The sequence below is a fragment of the Mus musculus genome, chromosome 13 (genome assembly GCF_000001635.26).
Source record: "Mus musculus strain C57BL/6J chromosome 13, GRCm38.p6 C57BL/6J".
Taxonomy (NCBI): Eukaryota; Metazoa; Chordata; class Mammalia; order Rodentia; family Muridae; genus Mus; species Mus musculus.
The window spans coordinates 90883158-90906634 of NC_000079.6; the positions used below are offsets into that span (position 1 = coordinate 90883158).

Consider the following 23477-nt stretch of genomic DNA (forward strand, 5'->3'; position numbering starts at 1 on the left):
CATGGGCTGGGTTCTCCTCATCAATCACCAATTATAAAAATGTTCTACATTCTTGCCTACAGCTCAGTTGAGGTTCCCTCCTCTTAATGACTATAGCTTGGGTCAAGCTGACATAAAACTAGCCAGGACATTCCCTTTCTTCATCTTTTTCTTCACTATGTCCAGGCACTTTTGGGGAACAGTGGTACTTACCTCTGTGGGATCCCTTGAGATACTTTTTCACTGCCCTAGACCTACCTAGCAAAGTCAACAAATGCTAAAAAACCAACTCGTTGCCAAGATTTTTCCTTTTCTCTTTTTTTAATCAAACAATTCACAAGTCAGACATCACAAAAGAGAACAGAGTCTTTCGGAGATGGCTTGGCCTCGGTGAGGGGACAGAAACTCGTGCTGTTAAATGTAGATTTTGCAGATCTGTTGGTTCCTTAGCTCATAGCATTCGGCTCCCTGGCTGCCCAGAAGTTCCTTCTCCTCTCCTGTGTCCAACGCTCTCAGAGACGGGAAGTGGTCAGGAGAGGTGATAAACTCATAATGACGGTCCAGATAGCGCAGGTAGATGAGCATATGCAACGCATAGGCCAGCACCAGCAACAGAATCAGAGACATGGCCAGACCGATCAGAATAGCCGGTGAGAAGGAAGAGCTGCAGTCTCGGGCCTGAGCAAACTGTGCCCCCTTGATGGAGAAGCCTTGGATCTGTGCACACAAAGAAAAGAAGAAACCCATGCATTCCCTCCAAGTGTCAATTCACATTGTGTTAGTGGTTCTGGGACCCAATTCACCAAATTTTACATGCTGTGGTTAGTTTTCATTACCAACTTTCCATAACTGGAACCACCTAAGAAGAGAATGTCAGAGAAGGACTATATCAGATTCTCTGTGGGCATGTCTAGGGGCAAGGGAACATCTTGATTATGCAAATATAATGTGTGAAGATCGAGCCCACTGCAGGTGGCACCATCCCTAGGCTCACATCCCAGACTGTATAAACACCAAGTAAGTGAGCTGAGGTCTAGGTATGCATGCAGCTATGCTCTCGACTATGGATGTAGCTGTTTGCTTCAAGTTTGTGCTGCCTTGACTTACTGTACTGATGGGCTGGAACCTAGAATTGTGAGTCAAATAAAGTGTTTCTCCCTTAAATAATCTTTACATCAGGATACTGTAGCAAGAAAATGAGAAAAGGAGCTAGGACACATTTCACACCCTATTGTAGGATAGTTGGAGTACGTAATCTGATAAATATGATTCTGCTTACTCAGACAATGAAGTTTTGTCTGTTTTGAGAGCTCACAGTATAGCACAGGCTGGCCTCAAACTCACTGTCTTTCCCCTGCTTCAGATCCATGTGTGCTGGAATCATAGACAGGAGCCATCATCCCTGGCTGGAAACTTGATTTGCAAAGAAAACTGACCAACCATTCTGGGATGGATCAGCTGTGACAACTAAAACTGAAACGAAACTTCTTTTAATCTGATTTTTAGAACTATTTGAATTCATATAAAATAGCATGTCTGCTATGTCTCTAACTCCAAGGAAGCTCTGGGTTTGGTAAGTATGGTGTGTGATGTCATTGACAGGGAGTGGTTGGAAAGCATCTCTCAGGGAGGACATGAGTCCTGGCGTGGTAAAAACCCAAACTGAGGCACACACTGAAGGCTTTTTATATACCAGATACTGCTGACCCAACAGAGTCTTCATAGCAGCCCATGGGCAAGTGACTATTTTACTGTAGCTTAAAGAAGAGCCTGGGGCTCGGGAAAGTTCTGTAACTCACCTGGAGTCACACAGCAGAAAGCGTGTGGTAATAAAATTTACACATGAAAAACCTGGTTTCATACACATGTGGCTTCATACGACTCCACAGCTTTTGGTATTGTCTATCTCTTTCCTTGTCACTACCATAGAAGGCTGTATGTGGGTCATATGCAAATACCATGCCATTGTATATAAGGGGCTTGAGAATTCGTGGCTTTGGTAACCATGGAAGGAATTAGGGTCTGCAACCACTCTCTTGGGCCTACCAAGGGACAAATGTTTATTCTACAAGAAATGCCAGCAAACCTGCAGAGTGGACAGCACTCTCCTGCGGACATTCCTCTCCCCTGGCCTGAGCTTGCATCCATGCTTCTGTTTACATTCTTGGTGCTTCCACAAAGCTAGCATGCCATTCACTGTGAGGAAGGCAGTTTCACGCGTGCAGGTTACACAATCCTGAGGAGGGATGTGCGTCTTACAGCAAGTTCTCTGGGGCCTCGGGGGGGGGGGGGCCCTGTGAATACGTACTGGGGTGCTCCTCCCTTCTGCTGCTGCTCCAAAGCCTCAAAGCCTTGCTCAGCCAGCACAGAAGTCAAATCCTGTGAGTCTGCGAACCAGTCGTCCCTGGTGGCTGCAAAGTCCTCCTCTGACCTCTCTTCCTTTCCTTCATTCGAAACCCCCATCCCTGGTCTTTGAGCAAGTGTTTGTTTTATTATTTCGGCTACAAAATGTACATAACATAAAATGGGCCGTCTTAACCACTAGCACATGCTGGTATAAGTGCCACTGTCATTCCATGCCTGGAATGGTCCTGAGTATTGCACACATACGAAGTCACCTACTTTCTACATGGATGAAGACAGGACATATATGGACAAGGTGAAGTAACCTAGCCATGTGGTAGAGGAGCGATTTTAAACTCCTATCTGCCTGACTCCAAAATGCGTGTTATTCCCATCTTCCCTTGGCCTTTCATCAACGCTATGCCTCCTCCAAGCTGAGAGAAATAGACATGAATCTATACACCCATGTAAATAAAGAACAAGCGGGAACATGCATGCCCTTATAAGGGATGTGCAATGCCATGCATGCTGCTTCAGTGAGTAAGACAGGCCGCAGGTAAACAAGATTAGAGGGACTTGAGAGAATGTCTCTCAGCTGGGACGCTGACTGCAAAGGCGCCTGTCATGCTCACATGTGTTTCTCCCAGGTTTTCAAGCTCTCTGGGCTATTTTTGATGGCTGACGATTCCATTCCCAGGCTAACTGTCAACACTGTCTTTCCCACTTCAGATGTACTTCTAATCTGCCCTGATAAGATCGCTGTTTACTCCCAGAAGGGCTCTCCTCACAGAGCTCTGGGCCCAGGAAATGTCAGTCACCGGGCTTCAGCCACAGCTGCACTAGGGTTTAGATAAGTACCTGGGAAGTGGGTAAACAGGAAAGTAAACGCGAGCCCTGGAGGGCTCAGGCAGAAGAAACTCTCCACCCTGCTCCATCTCACACCTCAGAAGATCCAGAATAAACCAACACTACCTTAAAGGTACTGCACGGACACTCTTCCTTAAGCGTCCTGTTTTGGGTTACTTCAACTGAGTTTCTTTGGCACCAAGTAAAGAGTGCGTTTTAGTTTATTACCTGGAAATCAATAAACGTGACCTCCCACAGGCTTGTCACATCATCTGAGCTGCTAAGCAACAGTAGGGCATCATTCCGCCGCAGGCTGCTGACCCGTTGGCAGCGGTAGGAGTAAGTTGACAGAGCATATATACCGGTTGCGTTAAAAGTTGCTTGCACCGAATTGTTGAAGATTATCTCGACGCGGTGTAAACTAAACCAACTCTGGCTGGCCAGCTTGTTGTAATTGGTTAGGGTGAACCTGAAAAGGATCGAACATTAAGTGTTAGCTGGAGCGTTTTTTTTTTTTTTTTTTTTTTTTTTTTAACTGTCTCAAGCCGGGCGTCATCCGTGAACAGTACAATGGCGCCCTCTTTTGTCAGGCTGTGGAATTGGGAAGAGGCTTTTCCGGAGCCAAACCAGAGCCAGGTTGGTAAGAAGGCACATGATTGGGAACAAGAAAAAGAATAATACAAAAATCCTCCAGGGACGAAGTGGGAGGGCGCTTTTTTATTTTCTTTTCTAAGAATCAAATTGTATGTATATTATTGCATGTTATGTTCATTATCAAATTTAATTAAAACTTAGGTGTATATTAACACAGAATTAGTCATAAAATAATAGCAATAGGTTTCTTACATTATCCCAGTGTCATATATGAGGAATTGAGTCTAGGGGGACAAAACCACTTGCCTAGTTTCTCTCCTATGTTGTGTTTAAACTGCCTGTCAGATTCAACCTGAGACCATCACCCTCACCACTAACGATTAACGTGGAACATTCTCTAGTCATGAAAAAGTATAGTGTATTCATGATAATTTTATTTTAAAAGATGAGACATTACATAGAAAATTTCAAGACTGACAGACTTAGAACATTGGTAGTAATTGGAAATACTGGTTGAATTATCAATTATTTTCTTGTTCTTATAGCTCAATATTTCTGATCTTTCTGTTCTCGTGGATTCTCCTTATTCTATTTGTGTTCATGGAGAGTCCTGGGAGCTGAGGTAGAAAGAACACTTCTGAACAATCTAATTCTAGGTAGAGGCTAGGGTGTTGATACTCTCCATGACACGGATGGGATGCAGTCAGCCCAGTCTGTTAGGGTGAGGGGTCTGGGCTCACTAGAGATTCACCATGACCAAAAATATACTTTGATAACCAGAGTCTTTTCATTTAAGGACTGACACCCAGGGTGGGGCCAGGACTGCACCTGAGAGCCATCCCAAGATGCAGCCCCTAGTCATGTCAGGCCAAGGCTTACAAAGTCAAAACCCACCAGACTACATGCATCTGTCTGTGTAGGCAGGCTCTAATTTTAAAATATATGTCTTACAGTTGCCCTAGTCATCTTTTTCAGCAGAGTAAGCAAGTTTGATTATGAAAGCGGGAAGAGCAGCTAGTTTTATGGCCCACCGTCTTTCTAGAACAGCAAATTTTACAAGCTCAGTCAATTTAGGAATAGTCTTCAATGTCTGGAGAAAGGGGAGGGGACTGCTAGGGTACAGCTTGTGCAAGTTACAAGGGACTTATGTGCTAGAAGCATTTTTTTTTTTTTTTTGCTTTTTGGTCTTCTAAGCATAGTAAGTATAAACTTTACAGTTGGGGTTTCTAACGCTATGATAAGAAACACCATGAATCAACTTGGGGAGGTAACTTCCCGGATAACCACACAGCACTGAGGTAAATCAAGGCAGGAACTCTAGCAAGTTGGGAACCTGGTGACAGGAACTGATGCAGAGGCCGTGGAAGTATGCTGTTTACTAGCTTGCTCCCCATGGCTTGCTCAGCCTGCTTCCTTGTAGAACCCAGGACCACCAGCCCAGTGATGGCTGGGCCCTCCCACATCAATCACTAAGGAGCCTTGCCCACAGACCACCCTTAAGGAGAGTGCCTTTTCTCATTTGTGGTTCCCTCTGCTCAATTATGTCTAGCTTTGTGTCATGTTAACAAAAAAACAACCATAGCACAGCCCTCTTTGGTCAGAAAGGCTTTTAAGGAGAGAGGATAGGCAGATGAAAGTTGGGCAAGGGACTCAAATGGTAAGACATAGAGGGATTATGGATATAAATGTCACATACCTTTATCCTACCTGAAGAGGAGGAGGAGAAGGAAAAGGAGGGGAGGAGGGGGGAGAAGAAGAGGGAGAGGAAGAGAGGGAGGAGGATGGGGAGGAGGAGCAGGGGAAAAGGGGAAAGAAGAGGAGGGAAAGGAGGGGGAAGAGGAGGAGTAAATGAGGGGGAAGAGGGGGCAGAAGGGGAGGGGGAAGAGGAAGAGGGGAGGAGGGAGAGATGGAAAAAGAGGAGGAGGGGGAGCAGAGGAGGGAAAAGAGGAGAATTTACAAGGGTATTTTCTAGTTGGGGAACAGTGCCATTACAAATCAAAGGTGCTTCATGTTTCTAAATCAAATGCGCACATCTGTTCGGTTACTGTCTTAGTCAGGGTTTCTATTCCTGAACAAACATCATGACCAAGAAACAAGTTGGGGAGGAAAGGGTTTATTCAGCTTACACTTCCATACTGCTATTCATCACCAAAGGAAGTCAGGACTGGAACTCAAGCAGGTCAGGAAGCAGGAGCTGATGCAGAGGCCATGGAGGGATGTTCCTTACTGGCTTGCTTCCCCTGGCTTGCTCAGCCTGCTCTCTTATAGAACCCAAGACTGCCAGCCTAGGGATGGTGGGTCCCAGCTGTGATAACTCCAGCTGTGTCAAGTTGACACAAAACTAGCCAGTACAGTTACCTAGTGGATTCTGTTTCCTCATGAAGATTCTTTGAAGGGCTGAGCATGTAGCTTAATGTTAGAGTGCTTATCTAGCAAGCACAAGGCCTCAGGTTAATTACCAACAATCAGGAGAATATTTCTCTGAAGGATGGTAGTGTGCATGTTCTAGTTTATGCTCTGTGAAGCACTAGCATCCTATGGTATGGGGGCAGTTGTCCTGAGGGACAAAGCTGTTCGTGGTCAAACCCAGATACACTGAATTAGTTATAAGAAGGCAGTTTTCCTTAAAAACTTATCTTTTGGGGTGTTTGAATAAATAGTTATGCTGTGAGTTTTTGAGAGAAAGGTGGGGTGTGTAGTCACTCTCAAACAAGCCTGAATACAGAAACTTTTATTGGAGACTCATAAGTATTTCTACATGGCCAATGCGTACCACAGAACAGAGCTCCGGAGAGGAGAGAGTGCCTGCCTTAGCATCCCCTGATGAACACACATGTGCTCATCTCATTAAAAAGTTCATCCTGTAAGAAGGGAAGTCCTGGTCTGTGTGCGCATGTGCATGTGTGCGCATTCGTGTGAGACCTGAAAACAACCTCAGGTACTGTTCATCGGGAGCTGCCCACCTCTTTTCATTTTTATTTTTTTATTATTTTTTAAGACAGAGCTCTCATTGTCCTATATGGCCAGTGACACCCACAGGCCTACCTGTCCCCACTTTCCCAGTACTGGGGTTATAAGCAACCGCCATACCCAGCTATTTTTAACAAAGGTTTAACATGGGAACTCAGGTCCTTCTGCCTACATTGAGTGCACTGGGGGGGGGGGGGGGCGGCGGAAATTATGCCCTCAAATGTCTTGATCACCAACTGCTGGAAAATACAGATTTTTTTTTATTCAAAAAAAATATTGAAACAGGGTCTTACTGTGTAGCATTGGTTTGTCTGTAATTCATTGTTTACCAGGCTGGCCTCAAGCTGACAATATCTGCCTGCGTGCTAGGATTAGAGGGACGTGCTACCCAGCACATGATGAACAGTTTTTGCTTTTGAGTTTGTTGCTTACTGGCTACCAAGATAAACCACTATCTGTAGATGCAGCTTTCATAAACAGTGAAAAACGGAGGCCTTTACTGACTGTCTTACTGGGGCATTCGGACAGCAAAGATCTCTTCATGGTAGTCCAATAGTGCGAGTCTCATAAGAAGCTACAATGAATCACCTTAAAACAGAGCCTGAAGCCTACTGGGCCCTTCTGCATTACTCTTTGTTCTGGGGAAAGGACCAGATTCCCAGGTTCATGTCCTCTTAAACCCCTCACTGGAGAACATGAGGAGTACAAGTGTTTAGGTGGTAGTTTAAAAAGAAATCAATAGTGATGGTGATGATGGAGGTGGTGGTGGTGATGGTGGTGATGTGATAATGGTGATGATGGTGATGATGGCGATGATGGTGATGATGATAATAAAAACTTTCCTACAGACTCCCTTTCCTGCTGATTTCTGAGAGCCCTGAGACACGTTTGGACTTTGTGTGTAGTAAGCATTCCTACAGGATCTCATCAGACACGGCCACTGACCTCTCAGTGTGCTTAGACATGGAATCTAATGTGTTCCAGGATGAGCACAGGCCTGGCCCTTGACACTCACAGGAGAGTGAGTAAATTAAACAGAGAATACTATATCTGGCATGCTAAAACTATAATGCTACCTACCGTATGTCAATATCCTTGGGATCTTCATCATCACCAAACTTTAAAGACAACCTAAGAAAATGGAAACAATAGCGTTCATCAAAACAGGAATGGCTCAGAGGGCAAGATGGCTCAGCTGGTGGGATCACCTGCCTCCAAGCCCGATGACCTGTGATCTGGTGGAAGGAGGAAACTGACTCCTGGAAGTTCTCCTCTTACCTCCACACAGGCACTATGTCATGAGCACACACACACACCTACATGTGAGTAGGCACAAGAGCACACCTGTACACACACACACACACACACATACACAGAGAAAGAGAGACAGAGACAGAGAGACAGAGAGATATCAAATAAATAACTGTAATCAAAACTTTATTATTAGGAATAATTGACTCCTCACAGACACTCAAAAAAAAAAAAAAAAAAACTTCAGAACAGGTCATGGAACTCAATGTGACACCTAAAACCAAAATTTATATCAGAAACCTAGAATATGTATACAGCCTTGGATAGGTAATGCAGGAGCCATAAAACATGATGATAAACTGGATTTTTATTACAATAAATAAGTTTTACTTCTCAAATGAACCCATTAAGAAAATAAAAAGATAAAAAACAAGTAAAATATACAAAAGTGAAGAAAAGAGAAAAAGAAAGAAATCAAACCAGAGCTCTGACTGGTGGTGCATGCGTGTGACACCAGCACTGAGAGCCAAAGGACAGAGTCACAAATCAAGGCTCAAAAGTACCTGTCACCGCCCCCAACACCAGGGGTCTCATGCCTCTGGTCTCTGAGGGCATTTACTCTTGTGTACACAAAGAGAGAGAGAGAGACAGAGACAGAGATAGACAGAGACAGAGAATCAAAAATAATAAAATTTAAAATATGCTCAGCATCATTAGGCATTAGTTAACCATAAAATAAAAACAAATTCACACACCATAGAACAGCAAACAGAATGATTACAGTGTCTTACAAAGGTAGCTCACAACTTTGGGACCCATATTTGTGCACATGTTTCTGAAAGTAAATACTAGCTTCCCTGAGTCAAAAACAGATTAACCTTTCCCTCGGGAGCCACAGCATCAGGTCTCTTGGCGCAGTCCACCCCCTGGGTAGCATGATGACAGTCAGACCTCATTTCACCCTTACTGGGATCTGGGGTTTGTAGTGGAAGTCAGGAGTCCAGAGTTCATGTGGAGAGTTGGTGGCTTTTTCCTCTCCTCCTGAATATGACAGAAAAGTGTCTGGTCCCTTAGTGTTGGCAGATTCTCCTTGGGAAGAGAGAGAGACGACCCTGGGCTGCTATCCAGGAGGTAAGTGGAAGAATTTTAATCAACCTCTGGACAGAAGCAGCTGGCTTGCCATGAAGGACATGAATGGCTGTGCATCTAGATCGTGTCTCATAAATGTCTCCAGCAGGAGGATGTGTCCCTTTGGCTCTCCAGCTCTTTGTGGTGCAGACACATTGCCCTAAGGATGTAACTGTCTTACCCACTCCAAAGCTTATCCTTTAGCCCAAGGCCTGTGAATTTTTTTCAGAAAGTATTAACCACAGAAAAACTTTCAGAAGGACTTTCTTCTCAGTTTCACACTGATGAAGACACGAAGCAAGTGGGAAAGGCAGAATGGGTTGGTGGTGCTCGCCCACTCAGAAAGTAGAGGTGAAAGGATCAGGTGTTCAAGGCCAGCCTCAACTACAGAGCAAATCTGAAGCCAACTTTAAATATAAGAGACCCTGTCTCAAAATCAGGGGCTCTCTTTTTTTAAAGTTTGGAGCCAGGCACGATGTTGCACTTCTATAATACCATCACTGGGGAAACTGAGGCAGCAGTATTGCCATGAGCTAAGGCCATATGTAGTACATTCAAAGCTAGCCTTGCTACAGTGTGTTGTTGGGCATTGGACTATACAAAGACAGTCTGGTCTCCAGTCCAGCTGAGATGTTGAACCCCGGGGACCGGTGGTGATAATTCACCTACATGGCACGATAGGTGTTCCCTCATGCTCCTGGAACTCTGGTTCCTGTAGAAGTTACCCCCCCCCAAGCCCCCATAAGAGAAGCATGGCTAGTAGTCACATAGGCAATGTCCCAAGCTTCTGACCTTCAAGCTAAACTCCTCCCCAGTTACCTAGCAACAGAAAAGATAGCAGCATACTTTAAAAGGGGCTGTTTGGCTCTCCTCGCTCTCTCACTCCTCTCTCCTCTTTGTCTTCTCCTCTCCTCTCTCTTCCTCTCTCTCCCTCTTATTCTCTAGCCTTTCTTCTTCTTCTTCTTCTTCTTCTTCTTCTTCTTCTTCTTCTTCTTCTTCTTCTTCTTCTTCTTCTTCTTCTTCTTCTTCTTCTTCTTCTTTCTCTCTCTCTCTCTCTCTCTCTCTCCTTTCCTCCTTCTTTCCTCTTGGCCATGCTGGCCTCTCTCTTTTCTATCTTCTCTCTTTCCCCCTGCCTTTCTATAATAAAGCTCTAAAACCATAGACAGTCTCTGTTCATCTGCACTTACTTTCGCCTGTGTGGAAACTTCTCTCCCTCAGCCCTCTCTCCCATAACTCCGGGGCACAGGGTGTTGCCCTGGGCCAGAGACTGCCCCTTGTCCACCCCCTGTCGAGTGGGTCAGAGGCTTAGATGCCCACCTGGGACCAAGTGGAAAGCGTCTGGCAGCCCTCCCGCCTGCTCAGAGCATAGGAGGAACTCTGGATGGGCACTGGCTATCCTCCCTCTCCCCCCTTCCCTATCCCTTATAGTCCCCAAAGTGTATGACCCAAAAGTTTTTTAAATTAAAATTTAGCAGTTTCATAGACTGTTAATTATGCCTATATGATATGGTTTGGCCTTTCTACTCCTACATGGAAAAATAATGACAAAAAATACATTCTGCCACAATGACTTGTGCAAGAATGTTCATAACTATCTTAAAAGTTACATAAATGAGAGCAGCAAAGTTCTATCATCAATGGGTCAACAGATAATTAAGTTGCCATATAGCCATACATTGGAATATTACTTGGCAATGAAAAAGAGCATTGCACTGATCATAGAAGATTGCCTAAGTCATTATATTAAGTGAAAGAAGCCACACTTTAAAAAAAGAGCATACTATATGACTATACTTAAATAAACAGTGGTTCCCTCAGGAGGTGGGAGTGACCCAGATGATAGATTACAATGGGTAACAAGCATATTTGAGGCATGATGAAAGTGTTTATGGTCTTGGTTGTGGTGATGATATTACATGTGTACCTCTATATATGGCAAGTGATTGCATGATACACTTGAATATATACAAGTTATTATTCTTCACTATATTTCTGTAAGGTTAGAAATATAAAAATGATGAGCAAGTGGTTATAATGGGAAAATATGAGAAATTTACATGTACAAAGAAGGCTGCCACTATATCAATAAAATATCTAAGATGTAAAATAAAAATCAGAACACCTTAGTGTGCCTTCAGAAACCAAAGAGCAAAATCAAATAGCATGGGGAGCGGAAGTCAGCGCCCTGTGACGTCAGCAGCTTGACCTGCTTCCAAGGAACGGAAACATCATTGGCCTCACTGAACCCTACCGTAAACTGCTTACGTGGAAGGCGTGTGGTGACCACAAGGCAAATCATATAACTGAGATTGATAACGTATGCCGGGTGTGGACAAAAATCTCTGTAGCTCTTCCAAGGGACCACACTGGCTTGGTCACTCACAGGCTTGTTCTGCACCAATGAGCTAAGCCTCAGAGCGAAGCCACTCCAAGTCATCCAGACGCAACCCGCCAGGGGCTTCTGCCCCGTGGGCTTGGTTCCCACTGAAACTCAAAACCACGCTTTGGAGCAAAGAGCCTACGGCCCGATCTCAACCTAGCTAATTCACCATTTGGTTAGTGAGGATGCTGCAGGTATCGGGTGCCATACCACTAACTAAGAACACAAAAATGGATAATACAACCCAGAGCAAGAGTAGAAAAAAAGATTTCACGCCGTGCCCAGTTCTTACACATTTAAAACAGATTCTGAATTCTTTGCACTATAAATGTCCAGCCTCAAAATACACACAGATGCAGGCATTGTATTCTATTTGCAGGGTTTTCACTATTTAAAAAGACCTCCACAGCAAATCTGTCTGCCAAATTGCCTCTCCCTGAACGCTTTGTTTCCAAAAGCAAAAATATGGTCATATTTTTTTCAGTCTGGGCTTCTGACCTCACATGGTTATGCCTTCACTTGAGTTTCTCTGTTCTTTTGGCAACTCCTCCTCTGGTTCTCTCAGACACAAAGGCATGGCAAAGGCAGCCATTATTTTACAGAACTCAGAGGAATCACCATCCAGAGGTCTTACCAGCTGGAACAGAAACCCCTCACATCCTGGGAAGAAGACCCTGGCCTACTCTCTGGGTGTGGGTACACCCAGGCTGCCTGCAAACTCACGTGAACCAGGCTGCAGGAGATGGGGGCTGCTTACCCCGGGATCACACTTGAGTCTATTTCTAGGATGGTGACTAGGAAGATAATATATCCATGCCTGCTCAATACCTGGCTTATGCACTATAAAAACCAAGACACGAGGCTGGAGGAAGGACTCCTCAGTTCAGAGAGAGCACTTGACGCTCTTCCAAAGGACTTGAGTTCAGGTCCCAGCACCTATATCATGGCTCAGGGGATTCAGCACACTCTTGTCACCTCTGCAGGCACCTGAACACACACCTGCACACAGAGAGACACATCACATAAATTAAAAAGTAAGGTAATCTTAAATCTTATTTTAAAGGAAGCAGAAAGCCCCGTGGCCTCTCCAGTGTGTGGTTAGGCAGCACTCCATTGGGCTTGTTGTTGGTATTAAGGAGAAAGGGCCACTGCTTTGAACAGTACCTGACAAGTCCTTTGGAGCCTATACTTGGATGTCCTCATCTGTTTAACCCTGTGAGATAAGACCAAGAGGAAGTTGGGAGTGAATCTCTTTTAAAGACGCCTTAGAACCCCAGTGGAAGTCCAATAAGTTTCATAGCCTTGTTCAGCCTGATTTCATATGACCTATTGGAGAGCCACTGGGATGACCACCAGATGTGTAGACCTCACCATCTCTAGCCTTCAGGAAGTGCACAAATGCTGTCAGCTACAACAAAAAGTTACCACCATCTCCATCTGACGTGTGACAAGCCCATGGGACCTAATGGCACACATATCTCTGGCAGAACTGGGCCTGCAAGACAAGTCTTGGTTTTCTTTCCAGGCATAGTTTCCACTGATGAGTAAAGTGTCTCCATAACCCAGTAAAAAGCTGTGCAGCTTGAGCTTCCCACAACCCCCTAACGTCAGGATGAGTGGAATGGAGGCTTGCCAGCCAGCTCTGGGCAAGCGTGCTTATCCCCAGGCAATCAGCCTCTCTCCACACAACTGACCACAAATAAGGAGCCCAGTAGGGAATTAATTAGAGCCTGGGAAAAAAGTCCTGAGCCCTCAGCAGTGTGAGCTTCTCTTCAGGAGTCCTTGACAGTTGTGCTGTAACAAGTGAAATAAATGTAGATGAATTCTTAAAAGGTCCCTAAATCTTGTAATTATTATAATTCCTTAAGTCCCTATTAGGAGACAGTCATCCTGATAGGTAAGATGTTTAATATCCTTTATCAAAATAATCCATTTCCTCCCATCATCAAGAACTTTTAAACAAGAAACAAAGGTCAGGAATAAGCCAGCAATTCCAGCCATGCGGTATAAAGTATAAAAAGAGTGCACACGGAAGAACATACGCAACATGTTACAATTCATGCAAAGTATCCTAACCATCACAGGCCAGAACAAGAGGAAAAAATCTTCCAAAAGCACCCGCTGTACCAACAAATATTAAATGGGGTTTGTGGGACACAAATTGAACAGCTCAGATTCCTAGACCAAAACGACAGAAAAGCAAAAACAAAAACAATCGAAAGATGTGGATGGCTGAAAAGCAGAGAATTTTCTGGAAGTGATCTGCTCTCAGCGGGGACATTTACTTAATCGGCTTCTCTCAAACCAAAGCCAATGCATCTGTTCGCGAATGCTCCAACAGTGAGTCTCTGAAACGTGACCAATTGTCCTCTTACGCAACCAACGGTGGAATTGGCCATGTTCGATAATTTGAGAATCTCTCACCATGACCAAACATGGAATCTAGTCCTGAGTAAATAGGCTTTCCTGAGTCACCCGCTTAGACATGTACACCCTGCTACGCTGTTCATTTCATGGTAAGAGCAGGGTACTTGGGTTCTTAACATTTAGAGTTGAGGCCAAGCCTGAAAATAAGCTTTTTTCCCTTCTTTCCTCCCTTCTTTCTGTCCTTCCTTCCTTTCTTCTTCCTCCAAACAATCCAGGCTCTTGTCAGTGTTCATGATTGCCTATCATAACTAGAGAACAAGAACACATTGTAGAAGATATCACATACCTCATAGCATGATACAAAGAAAGCAAGCTAGAACCTAGCTGGAAACCTCCATGCTGGTTAGCTTTCAAAAGTCCTCTGGCTGCTCAGGAAGTAAAGGTTTCCTTGGTCTAGCCCAGTTGTGAACCCTGCAACCAAAACTCCAACCTTCTGGGCAAGATGCATCTACCTGTTCAATAATGGCATGACTATTGTGAAGGTAACTAACTACCCTTTGATTGGGGTAGTACCATGGGAGGAGGTACCCATGCCTGGTATAAGGCAAGCCAATAATCTAGGACTGGGGATATCATAGGGCCACTGGGTAATTTAGTATGTCTAATTAAATTGATATATTATCAAACTTTCTTCTAAATATGGACATGCTCATAGACAAACTTTTCTCTCCTTTCTTCCTGTGGTGGTTTGAATGTGCTTGGCCCATGAGAAGTGGCACTGTTATGAGTGTGGCCTTCTTAGAGGAAGTGTGTTACTGTGGGGGTGGGTTTGACAGTCTACTAGTGCTCAAGCTCCTCCCAATGTAGAAGAGACCCTCCTCCTGGGTACCAGGGGAAGAGACTCTCCTTCTGGCTGCCTTCAGATCCAAATATAGAACTATTGGCCCCTTCAGTGCCTCCAGCACCAGGTCTGCCTGCATGGTGCCATGCTTCCTGCCATGATGATAATGGACTGAACCTCTAAAACTGTAAGCCAGCCTCAAATTAATGTTTTCTTTTATAAGACTTGTCTTGGTCATAGTGTCTCTTCACAGCAGTGGAAACCCTAAGACTCTTCCTTCCTTCCTTCCTTCCTTCCTTCCTTCCTTCCTTCCTTCCTTCCTTCCTTCCTTTTTTCCTTCCTTCCTTCTCTCCTTCCTTCCTTCCTTCCTTCCTTCCTTCCTTCCTTCCTTCCTTCTTTCCTTCCTTCTCTTCTTCCTTTTTAGAATGAATTAGAAACTTTCACTTTTAAAGCCTACAGAAATAAAACTAATCAAACACTCTCCAGTGGAATTCACATGCAAAAATATTTGCTCAGACAAAATGTGCTTGTTGAGTAAAAAAAGAAAATGAAAGAAGATTCAGTGGTTGGTTAGGTAGGTGCATGGGGAGAGGACGGATCTGGGAACAGTTGGGGGTGACTATGATCAAAGCAAGTTGTATGAAATTCCTAGAAAAACTAATGAAATATTTTTAAGTTAATTTGTGACTTGTTTTTTAATTAGGATGACAAAAGAAAACAAGCTGGCTTGTCACACTGGATTACGCAGAGCCTCTAAGGCTTCCTCACAGGTACACTCACTTACGTGGCACTTTCCTCGCTGCAGTTAGAGTTGCCAGTGTCCACTGTAGTATTCTGACCAAGTGCTTCGTCTGTGAGGTCCAGCCACGTCTGATTCTTAAATTTAACTGTGATTCTTTTAGTCCAGAAGAGTATGCAGGGAATCCCGTCCCTGGAGAACTGAACAGGGTTGTGATGGCTGAACGTACTCCAGGGTTTGTTGCTCAGATTGTAGTTAAAAGTCTGATTCATCAAATAAAAGAAATTTTAGAGACAAATTTGTGTCCTTGGATTCAAAGTCTTCCAACAGATAAGAAGGTTAATTCATATCCTGTAATAATGGGCACATGTTATATATTTACTTAAAATACAATGCTAAGGCTGGAGTAGTTATTCCAGGGTAAATGCAAATGAAAGAAACACAGGAGAGAGCAGTGAGTTCCCAGATAATAAAAGAAGCACTTGCTGCAGTCCCTGCGGGAAAACTAGAAAACTGAACACGGTGAGGAAAACATGAGAGGGTAAGTACAATTAAAACTGTATAGCCGGGCAGTGGTGGCGCACGCCTTTAATCCCAGCACTTGGGGGGCAGAGGCAGGTGGATTTCTGAGTTCGAGGCCAGCCTGGTCTACAGAGTGAGTTCCAGGACAGCCAGGTCTACACAGAGAAACCCTGTCTCAAAAAAAAAAAAAAAAAAAAAACTAAAAAAAACAAACAAACAAACAAACAAAATATATGGTTTTCTCAACTACCCAGAGTTCAAGTAAGATTGTGTTGATAATTAACATAACTAATGTGTATACATTCAGAGTAGCTCTAAGAGCATTGAAAGTCATGTATGTTACTTAGATTAAGGTTTAATGTACCGACAGCCATACCTGTGCAATGGGTATCCTTGTGAAATTCTGTACTGGTTTCACCTCTCCACTATTCTTTTGACCTGTTAAATAAATAATGGTGTGAGCACCAAGGCTGGATGCTACCAGTTTGTTAACATGATTGAATGATGCTAATGAGCCAACTACTGGACTAGATCCTGTTTGTGCCTGCTTTGGCTTATCATTAAAGATGCCCTAGTTTAAAAGGGTTTTTTTTCCAGGAGGGATTCTAAGTGCAAACAACACAGAGGAGGGACATGTACTCCAGGAAACCAAAAGGGCAAGCCCAAGTCTTACCATTCCGTACAACCACTTCTTTACTGGAAGACTCTTGAGAACTGAAATTAGAAATAGAGTTTTAAATGCAAAGCAAACATCTGTAGCGGAGGCTTCACAGGAAGTTTTGAGAAGCCATCTCAGCTGTGTCCATCTTGCCAGGAAGCACACTGTGGCCGCTCAGGACGAAATATTTTTAGCCATGGATTTCTGATTTAAACAAGACACATCCTCTCCAAACAAAATATAGAAAATATAGAAATTTCTGAAATTTTTCTAATTTTATGGATCAACTGTGATCCTTACTTGTGGGACCCTTAAAGGCAGCCTGGTTCCTAGACACCAGGCCCCTGACACGAGGTCACAGCTCTCCACTTCATAGGTCTGTGTCTATCAGTCATGTAAGGGCAACACCCAAGCTGCTCCTCACACATGAATGCTACAGTTTGTTCACCGTTATGTACAGTATTCAAGTGTAATTTTTATACAGTAAACTGTATCCATGTAATGGGGTCAACACCAGTGTTTCAGGAGCATAACCATGACACTACAGCTACAACAGAGTTAAAGACTACCATTGTCACTCACCAGAGGTTCTCCAAGCATCGCCAGCATGCCCATCACCATCCACCTTTCATCCCAAGCGCTTAGACTGGCTCTCGTTTTGTATGAATTTTCATTTTACAAAATTGTAAATTAATAGTCACATAAAATGTATCCCTTAGTATTTGGTTTCTTTTACTCTTAACACATGACTTTGGAATTTATGAACACTGTTTCTTCTCTCAGTGTTTTATTCTAATCCATTTCTAGGAAATACCTCACTGGATAGATAGATAGATAGATAGATAGATAGATAGATAGATAGATAGATAGAAAGAAAGATAGATAGATAGATAGATAGATAGATAGATAGATAGATAGATAGATAGATAGATAGATAGATAGATAGATACAACACATTTTATCTGTCTGTACACACTTTCACGTTTACAGGCATGTGTGATGTTTGTAGCTTGGGACTAGACAAGATTTAAGAGCTTTCATATGTACCAGTTTGCATGGAATGTTTTATTTATTTATTGTTGCAGTGCTGGGAATGAACCTAGTGCTTCCTTTACACAAGGCACACGTTCTGCGGCTTAGCCACACACAGCCTAGGAGACATGTCTGTTAAGTCCCTCATGGATGGGGTTGGCAAAAGTCTGTCCTCGAAGGCCAATCTTATTTTCGTGAACTTGGGGGCACTGAGAAATTTAATTTCTTGAGCAACGTGTGTCTTATGTAAAACATCTCTAACTACCTAACCTCCAAATCCTGCCATGTGAGTTGAAACATCACTGAATATATGAAAGAAGTGCTAACAAGCAGAAAACACTTTCTGGAGAGCCAAAGCTATTTCATACACACACACACACACACACACACACACACACACACACACCTTTAAATTTTCTTCAGTTTAAATGTTATTCACAAACTATATGTCATAATACCAACTTGTATATTCAATTTTTAAATGTCTTCATTAAAAAAACCATACAATTGATAAAGTAGATTTTACCTAGGAATAATAAAATGTATGGAGTCAATTGGGAATTCCTAGCTTATAGAAGAGTTTATGGAATACTTGTGACTGTAAGTATTTTTGTTTTTGTTTTTTTGAGACAGGGTTTCTCTGTACAGCCCTGGCTGTCCTGGAACTCACTTTGTAGACCAGGCTGGCCTCGAACTCAGAAATCCGCCTGCCTCTGCCTCCCGAGTGCTGGGATTAAAGGCGTGCGCCACCACGCCCGGCCTGACTGTAAGTATTTTAATGAATGAACAAGTCATAATACCATTAAGCTGCTTCATCTATTTGAGACTTTGATCTATTAATAAAATTTCTACATGTGTTTGTTAACGAAGGACTTAAAGTAAACAAAAAAGTTCACTGTCATTTTAATGCATCTCTGGTCAAACCATACAAAAATAATGTCATTTTTAAAAAAAAAATTCTGCCGGGCATGGTGGCGCATGCCTTTAATCCCAGCACTCGGGAGGCAGAGGCAGGCGGATTTCTGAGTTCGAGGCCAGCCTGGTCTACAAAGTGAGTTCCAGGATAGCCAGGGCTATACAGAGAAACCCTGTCTCAAAAAACCAAAAAACCAAAAAAATAAAAAATAAAAAAAATTTTTAAATTCTATTGGTTTGTTTATTTATTTATTTATTTATTTATTTACTTATTTATTTATTTATTATGTATACAGTGTTCTCCCTGCATGTATGTCTATAGTCCAGAAGAAGGCACCAGATCCCATTACAGATGGTTGTGAGCCACCATGTGGTTGCTGGGAATTTAACTCAGGACCTCTGAAAGAACAGGCAGCAGCACTCTTAACCTCTGAGCCATCTCTCCAGCCCCAATAATGTCATTCTTGATCAATAGATTGCAGTGCAGACGGGCTTTACACAGAACCCTAAGTCTGAGCAAGTGAGATTTTGTTAGAAATTTGATCTCAACCAAAACAAAATATGCATCCCTATGTAATATCTGAATGACAGGAAAAACTAACAGCTGTCCACAACTCTCTGTGTGAACAGATCGAGAAACACTCGTGTAAATAATTAAATTTAGATTGGCCTAGTAGCCCAAGCCTGCAATGGCAGCTATTCAAGTGTCTAAAGCAGGAGAATCAAAAACTCATTTTCTTTTGAGTCTACACAGGGTACTCAAAACCAGCTTGGGCAACTAAGTAAGACCCTTTCATAAAATATAGTTCTAAATGGCTAGACATCATAATGAAACCTCATATGTATAATTAATATAACAAAAATATTTTTAAGTGGCTATGGGCCCGGGGAGATAACTCATCGGTTAAGCGTGTGGGCCTGAGTTCAAGTCCCAGAACCCATGTTAGAAAGCTGGCCATGGAATCATATATTTGTAATCTTAGCACTTGGGAGGCAGAAACAAGAGGACACCAGGGACTCAGTGGCCAGCCAGCTCAGCTAAATTAGCAAGCTCCAGATCAGCGAAGGGACCCTGTCTCAAACACACAAGCTAGAACAGACTGGCATCAGAGGGAGTTCCAGGCCAGGCAGGGCTGTACAGTGAGAGGTCCATCTCAGACAGACAAAAGAACCAATCCAACTTTCCAAAAAGAAAGAATGGTGACTTTCACTTTTTTCTTTTACAGGATTGTTTTCCTTTTATGTGTGTGTTTACATGTGTGTATGAAGTGTAGGCATATGTGTATACAGAGGCCAGAGGTGGGGGCCAGGTGTCTTCCCCCATAGCCTTCCGCCTTGCTCCCTTGAAGTGGGGTTTCTCACTGAACCTGGAGCTCACTGCTTTGCAGCTAGGCTGGTGGCCAGAAAAACTCCAAAGTCTTCTTCCTTTCTCCCCTCACAGTAGGGCTGGGGTTACAGGCACACATGGCCAAGGCTTGCTTTTCTATCTGGATGCTGAAGTCTAAAGTCGGGTCTTCACTTTTACACTGCAGGAATGCTCTTTTACCCACAGAGCCATCTCATGCCCCAGCGTGTCCCACACCTCTCTTCAGCTTAGGAAATGTGTATAGCATTAACCTGCTGTCATCTCTCCTAGGGATAGCCCTACAGAGTTAAAAGATCATTTCAGATCCATGATGTGAAAGAACATTTACAAAATGGGAATTATCGGTTCCTTCATAGTGAGTTAGCGTGCATTTACTCGATTAGAGTGGCCACCTACACTACTTAATGTACACTTTGTTAATGTTCAAATTATCGCACAGAATAATGGGTTTCATTTTTAGACTGTCAGACATAATTTGCTTTCACTGACTGTCTTCCTGGCTCTGTTGACACCCCCACACCACCACCCATCTCCTCTTTCTTCCCCGAAGCCCCTTCCTCTCTAGGACACATGTCCTCAGTCGCCTCCTCTGTGTGCTCCTCCCCAACCCTCCCTTTAGTCCTCCCCGTTTCCTTTCATGGTCCCTTTTCTAGTTTCACGACCTACACTGCTCGGTACCCCCACACTTATATTAAAATCTAGGATCTGCCTAAGAGAGAGAACAAGCTGTATTTCTATTTCTAAGTCAGAGATGCTACCTAATAGCTCAGTTACACCCATTTTCTTACAAATGTCATCTTTTTCTTTGGGATGAAATAAAATTTTATTGCATATACATATCACATTTTCCATAAGTACTAGTTAGTAACATGTAGATATTATAGCTATCTGGAAGAGTATAGCTGTTTATATAATTTCTAAGATCTATGATGCTCCTGAAACTAAAATTATATATATCTTGCCCTAATAAAAGCAGAATTTGATTTTTTTTAATTTTGACATTTTTTTTGCCATTATAAGAAATACAAAAAAAACACTCATTTCTATGTAAACTGGGTGGAGTATGTTTTATAGACTTGGATAGAGCTCAGTGGTAGAGCACTTGCTTAGCATTCACAAGGCCCTAAATTTTATTGCTCAGTAGCACAAAAGTGCAGGATTCCATGATATTATAAAGCCAGGTGCGTGCTCGTAATCCCAGACCTTGGAACCTGGTAGGAGGTCAGAAGTTCAAGGCCACTGTTGGCTATAGGCAGATTCAAGGTCAGCCTGGGCTTTAAGAGACCTGTCCCAAACAAAACAAGGTAACATTTAACCACCTAAGACTTTTAAGCCATGTCCTATCTAAAAGTAAGCTTCAATGAAAGCACCAATTAATTTAGGGAGAGAAAAGAACAGAGCATTTTTAATGTCCATCCTTAAAGCTGTTATCAGCTGCTGACTTAGGAGTTCTTCATGGAGCTTTGCCAGATCACCCTGCTTGCTGCAGGGCTCTGTGTTCGCACGAATGTCCCCAGTGCATTTGGTGAGATGGCACATCATGAATAATTGGGGAACAAGACATACAGTGGCTGCGGTTGAGATTCTAAATATACTTTTTTAGAGACAAGTGTGTACTCCTTTGTAAGATATAGAAAGAAAACAGACAAGAAAACAAAAACGGTGCTTGTTAATTGCAAGGGTTGTCCTAAACCATCAGCACCTTCTATTAATCAGGGCGACTTAACACCACTTCCTTGGGCTCACAGGTTACGCATCCCTAAGGTCTCCACTCATATAATTATGACAGGAGACACTGTGAACTTAGCCCCTATTTATAAACATAAAAGAAACCGGAACCAGGTCTGATCTGAGAGTCCGTTAAGCAGTGGTATATTTAACACAAATGCAGTGTTTCTTAGTGTTTTGAACAATAGTCCTTGCCTCTTACAATAAAAGTCTAGTATAATAACTACTGTCGTTGGCTGTATGGTATAACCTAGCTTATACATTTTTGAACCATAAACAAATGCAGGAACGTAACTCTATAAAGAAAGAACAGAACATCTAATATCACACTTGCACCGAGGTTCACAAACACATCGCGTTAAAGGATGGGCCGTTACTCACCCTACATTCTTCCTGGCAAGTATCTGATCCAAACTGACTGAAAACACCATACATAAGAACAAAAGTGAGAAACTAAACAAGAGTTTTCTTCCCATCAAGAAGTGTATGCTTCTTCAAGCCAAGCGCATCTGTTAATTTGTAGAGCAAGCAGAGCAGAGGCTGGACTGTTCTTGCCAAGTGACTGACAGCACTTTCAGCCAATACAAAAATAGCTTTCCCAGGATGCACTATTGGGGAAGGTGGGGGGGGGGGGGGGTAGGAAGGAAAGCGAGACCTGACAATGGCTCCATCTGAAGCACAGAGTTTTAACGCAGCATTTAGCTTTTCAATTATTCATTGCATTAAAACACTAGGGAGCGGGTTTTAGAGAAAAATGCATAGCTAGTGAGCCCTTTACGGGAAGTTACCCTATTGGGTGACTGCTGCACACACTTAACTAAGGTTCTCACAATGATTGCCTTTCTCTCTCAAATCGACAAAGTATGTATTTTTCCAGACATTTTTAAGGCAAACTAGTTGGTAAAACAGTCTCTAGAACTTACCTCTGTTTCTACACGTGTCCTAGGTCACAGTTCCCTGTTGAATGTGAACTTTCCATCTACCTGAGAGGGCTTCAGAGAGATACTGAGGACCTCTAGCTCTGGAGTTAGGAGCAGCTAAAGTCATGCCCGGTGGGATGGCTTTGAGAGTGTTCTACCGTAACAGCCAGGGAAGTTCTCCCTACTGTGAAAGTTTTCTGTAGAATCAGGGACAGGGTTGCTTTAAAGAATTGTCTCAGAGGGAGGAGGTATGCGCACAGGACAACGACGCGTGTGCTGGAAGATATCAGAACAACGTCCAGTATTTTCTATGCTGTTACATGCTGGGTAAAAAGGATTCTGGTGAAGATGAGATGGCAAAAAACACACATAATAAAATCCTATAACACTGAGAGTCTTTCAAAACGAAACATAGGCATTTTTGTTGCTTCAGAACTTGATACTTCGAGTGGAAAAGTACTAGTGACAGAGGCTATCTTTAATTTTTTAAATTATTATGTTATGGGTATGAGTGTCTTACCCGCATATACGTCTGTGCAGCGCATGTGTACAGTGCCTTCAGAAGGCAGAAGAGGTCCTTGGATCCCTTGAAACATGAGTTACAGATGGTTTGTAGCTACCATGTGGGTGCTGGGAATCCAACCTGGGTCCTCTGGAAGAGCAGGCAGAGCTGTTAACCACCGAGCCATCTCTGCAGCCTGAGAAGGGCTGTTTTTAATTGAATTTGGGGGGAGGTAATGGATTTTTAGGGAAGCTAGGGACTTGTTGGTGACATTCTTCTCTTCATTGTGTGCTGTCTCCTCCTCACGTGGCACCAGGCACCCCTCCAGAAAACTACAAAAGGGAAATGAAGCATAATAAATGGGGAAAATGAAAAAATACAGAAACAAAGGGGAAG

The 23477-nt window shown here is 43.1% G+C and overlaps 1 protein-coding gene across 4 annotated transcripts; it reads right to left on the reverse strand.

The window, feature by feature from the left end:
- Positions 1 to 281: 281 nt before the first annotated feature.
- On the reverse strand, positions 282 to 22198 carry Atp6ap1l (ATPase, H+ transporting, lysosomal accessory protein 1-like). 4 transcript variants are annotated; one of them, XM_006517290.3, is made up of 7 exons: positions 22041 to 22178; positions 16634 to 16674; positions 16337 to 16398; positions 15484 to 15789; positions 7813 to 7863; positions 3397 to 3637; positions 282 to 696 (listed from the first exon to the last, which is right to left on the reverse strand). In XM_006517290.3, exons 4-7 carry the CDS (start codon positions 15708 to 15710, stop codon positions 394 to 396), a joined length of 822 nt encoding a protein of 273 aa, XP_006517353.1. In that variant the 5' UTR covers positions 15711 to 15789; positions 16337 to 16398; positions 16634 to 16674; positions 22041 to 22178; the 3' UTR covers positions 282 to 393. The 4 variants fall into 4 exon arrangements, with proteins under 4 accessions (XP_006517353.1, XP_017171031.1, XP_006517354.1 ...); NM_001145879.1 differs by having other exon boundaries at positions 292 to 696; positions 15484 to 15701; positions 22041 to 22198; XM_017315542.2 differs by lacking the exon at positions 22041 to 22178 and having other exon boundaries at positions 16634 to 17418.
- Positions 22199 to 23477: the final 1279 nt, after the last annotated feature.

Bases quoted from the DNA above. Each gene is read 5' to 3' on its own strand.
- Atp6ap1l (NM_001145879.1), bottom strand. From the start codon at position 22,135: ATGGGAAGAAAACTCTTGTTTAGTTTCTCACTTTTGTTCTTATGTATG. The intron at 16,675-22,040 runs GTGAGTAACGGC...TTCTAATTTCAG, and splicing joins CTTGCCAGGAAGAATGTAGG to TTCTCAAGAGTCTTCCAGTA. The intron at 15,702-16,336 runs GTATGGCTGTCG...TTGATGAATCAG, and splicing joins CAAGGATACCCATTGCACAG to ACTTTTAACTACAATCTGAG.